Consider the following 2904-nt stretch of genomic DNA (forward strand, 5'->3'; position numbering starts at 1 on the left):
TCTTTCTTTCTTTCTTTCTTTCTTTCTTTCTTTCTTTCTTTCTTTCTAGACAGGGTCTCACTTGTCCTACAAACTGGAGTGCAGTGGCGCGATCTCAGCTCACTGCATCCTCTACCTCCCAGGCTCAAGCGATTCTCCTGCCTCATCCTCCCGAGTAGCTGGGACTACAGAAGCCACTATCGCCGGGCTAACTTTTGTATTTTTACTAGAGAGAGGGTTTCACCATGTTTGTCAGGCTGGTGTCGAACTCCTGACCTCAGCCTCGGCCTCTCAAAGTGCTGGGATTACAGGTGTGAGCCACCGCGCCTGGCCAGCGGAGTCAGGATTGAATCACTGGATCCGATATCAGCAGGATTTCCGTGTCTTACCTGTCAGCGCCAACATCCCTCTGACCGCCCCGACCCTCCATCATTCCCAGCCATCCCCATGAGGCTGGAACCTGAGCAGGATAAAAACGATCTGGCGACTTCTAGTGTAGCCTTCCAGTGGAGCAATGAGCTTGAAAACGGGCGGCAGCACAAAGTTGACCCCAGAGATGAAGATGGATGGAAGGTAATTCACCCTAAGCTTCAGCAGTGGCAACTCCTGAACAAGGGGCGTCTCCTGGGAGAGGGAGTGGACCATGAGCAAAGGCTTGGGGTCCTGGAGGAGCCAAGCTTAAAGTCCTCCCCCAGACCTCTTCTTTGTTGTTTGTTTGTTTTTGTTTTGTTTCTTTGTTTGTTTTGAGACAGAGTCTGGCTCTGTCGCCCAGGCTGGAGTGCAGTGGTGTGATCTTGGCTCACTGCAACCTCCCCCTCCCGGGTTCAAGTGATTCTTCTGCCTCAGCCTCCTGAGTAGCTGGGATTACAGGCGTGCACCACCACGCCCGTCTAATTTTTGTATTTTTAGTAGAGACGGATTTTTGCCATGTTGGTCAGGCTGGTCTTGAACTCCTGACCTCGTGATCCCCCTACCTCAGCCTCCCAAAGTGCCGGGATTATAGGCGTGAGCTACCGCTCCCAGTCTCTCTTCTTCCTTTAAAACCCCGAAGTCCAGGGTCCAAATATAGCCTCTCCCATACTTCCTCTGTAAGATCTCTGGCATCCCAAACTTCCATTCCCTCCCTCCACCGTTGGAAATATAGGTTCCAGGAACCCCCGGCTTCCTCTTCCAAGACCCTCCGCACCTGCAGCGCCACCATGCTTTCTGTAGCCCAGTAGACGCCATAGAAGGCTTCCCCAAGGAGTGTGATCACCAGCAGGTTGAGCAGCACCCGCACCAACCAAACCCTGGCTTCCTGGCCCAGAGTCCGCACAGCAGCCTGGCGCCGCACCACTGTCTCCTCCAGCTCCACCTGAAGGCAGGAGAGATGCCCGCTTGGACTCCATATCCCAAGGCGCTGGCCTCTGAGTTCCCCAGGCCTGGCTCTCCAGAGATCCTCCTCAACGTGAACTGATGCAGCCGTCTCCCCACCAGCTAACAACCTCTGCAGTCCCGGTTCCACCCGCTCCGGGGCGCTCTAAGAAACCAGTGGTCCTAGGCCGGGCGCGGTGGCTCAAGCCTGTAATCCCAGCACTTTGGGAGGCCGAGACGGGCGGATCACGAGGTCAGGAGATCGAGACCATCCTGGCTAACACGGTGAAACCCCATCTCTACTAAAAATACAAAAAACTAGCCGGGCGAGGTGGCGGGCGCCTGTAGTCCCAGCTACTCCGGAGGCTGAGGCAGGAGAATGGCGTAAACCCGGGAGGCGGAGCTTGCAGTGAGCTGAGATCTGGCCACTGCACTCCAGCTCGGGCGACAGAGCAAGACTCCGTCTCAAAAAAAAAAAAAAAGAAACCAGTGGTCCTTTACAGCCCCGCCCCTCCGCGGCTGGATCCAGCAACCCAAGCCCCCATCCCTGCGCGGCCAATCTCAGCACCCCAGGCCCCGCCCCTGAAGCTCCGCCCAACACCCCCAAGATCCGCCCCTGGCCAGACCTGCCCATTAGAGGCTCCGCCCCCAGGCGGCCCTGCGCTTAATTGCCTGGCCTGAAGTTCCAGTTCATCTATATCAAGACGCCCCGTTGGCCACTCCCATCACTTAACTTTGAACCGAATTGCCTTAAAGCCCCGCCCGCTTCTTGTGCTTGCTTTTTTTGGTAGAGAGGGAGCCTCCCTATGTTGCCCAGGCTAGTCTCGAACTCCTAGACTCAGGCGATCCACCTGCCTCGGTCTCCCAAAGTGCTGGGGTTACAAGCATGAGCCGCCGATCCCAGCCTTGGCGCATCCTTTTCCTACACCCTTGGATCTCGGGTAGCCCTATCGCGGCCTCCTCTCAACACTCTCATTCCCCAGGACCTGCCTTTCTTGGGGAAGGAGCTGCCTAGCGTCTCTCCGTCTCTCCGGAGGCACCATCACCGGGTTAGGCCCTGTGCGTTATGTCAGCCCAGTCCAGTCTGGTCCCTACCCCGTTGCAGACCCCGCCCCCTAGTCGCACCTAGGCCCTATCACCGGATTAGGCCCTGTGCGTTATCTCAGCCCAGTCCAGTCTGGTCCCTACCTCGTTGCATAACCCGCCCCCTAATCGCACCTGTAATTCGTACAAGATGATGCGCTGGCGCAGCCTCACGTGGACGTCCCTGCAGAGGCCGAAGTCCCAGGCCGAGAACACCTGGTGGCTGTAGCTGGTCACATCCCCGGACTCCACCAGCAGTGTCTGCTTCAGCCAGGACACCGAGCTGAGAGGGGAGACGGGATGTGAAAGGACAGCCAGGAACGGAGGTTATGGGGGGATCCCTCATATTGGGACCAATGGGGAAGACGAACCCTAAGGCCTTGGGTACTAAGGGAGCTGCCATCAGATGGGAAAGAGTCAAAGAGGCGGAGACACCTACAGTCATTGAAGGCAAAGTCCAAGGGAGATTCAGAGACAGACCTGGGGCAC

At 57.0% G+C, this 2904-nt stretch overlaps 1 protein-coding gene across 1 annotated transcript; it reads right to left on the minus strand.

The window, feature by feature from the left end:
• Positions 1-408: 408 nt before the first annotated feature.
• On the minus strand, positions 409-2698 carry LOC111532554 (transmembrane channel-like protein 4; the record flags this gene model as incomplete). The annotated part of the gene is made up of 3 exons (XM_026450850.1): positions 409-603; positions 1166-1333; positions 2551-2698. Coding segments are annotated over 3 exons (511 nt in total), but the record flags the coding sequence as incomplete, so codon positions are not given.
• Positions 2699-2904: the final 206 nt, after the last annotated feature.

Source organism: Piliocolobus tephrosceles, unplaced genomic scaffold, assembly GCF_002776525.5.
Source record: "Piliocolobus tephrosceles isolate RC106 unplaced genomic scaffold, ASM277652v3 unscaffolded_25530, whole genome shotgun sequence".
Classification (NCBI taxonomy): Eukaryota; Metazoa; Chordata; class Mammalia; order Primates; family Cercopithecidae; genus Piliocolobus; species Piliocolobus tephrosceles.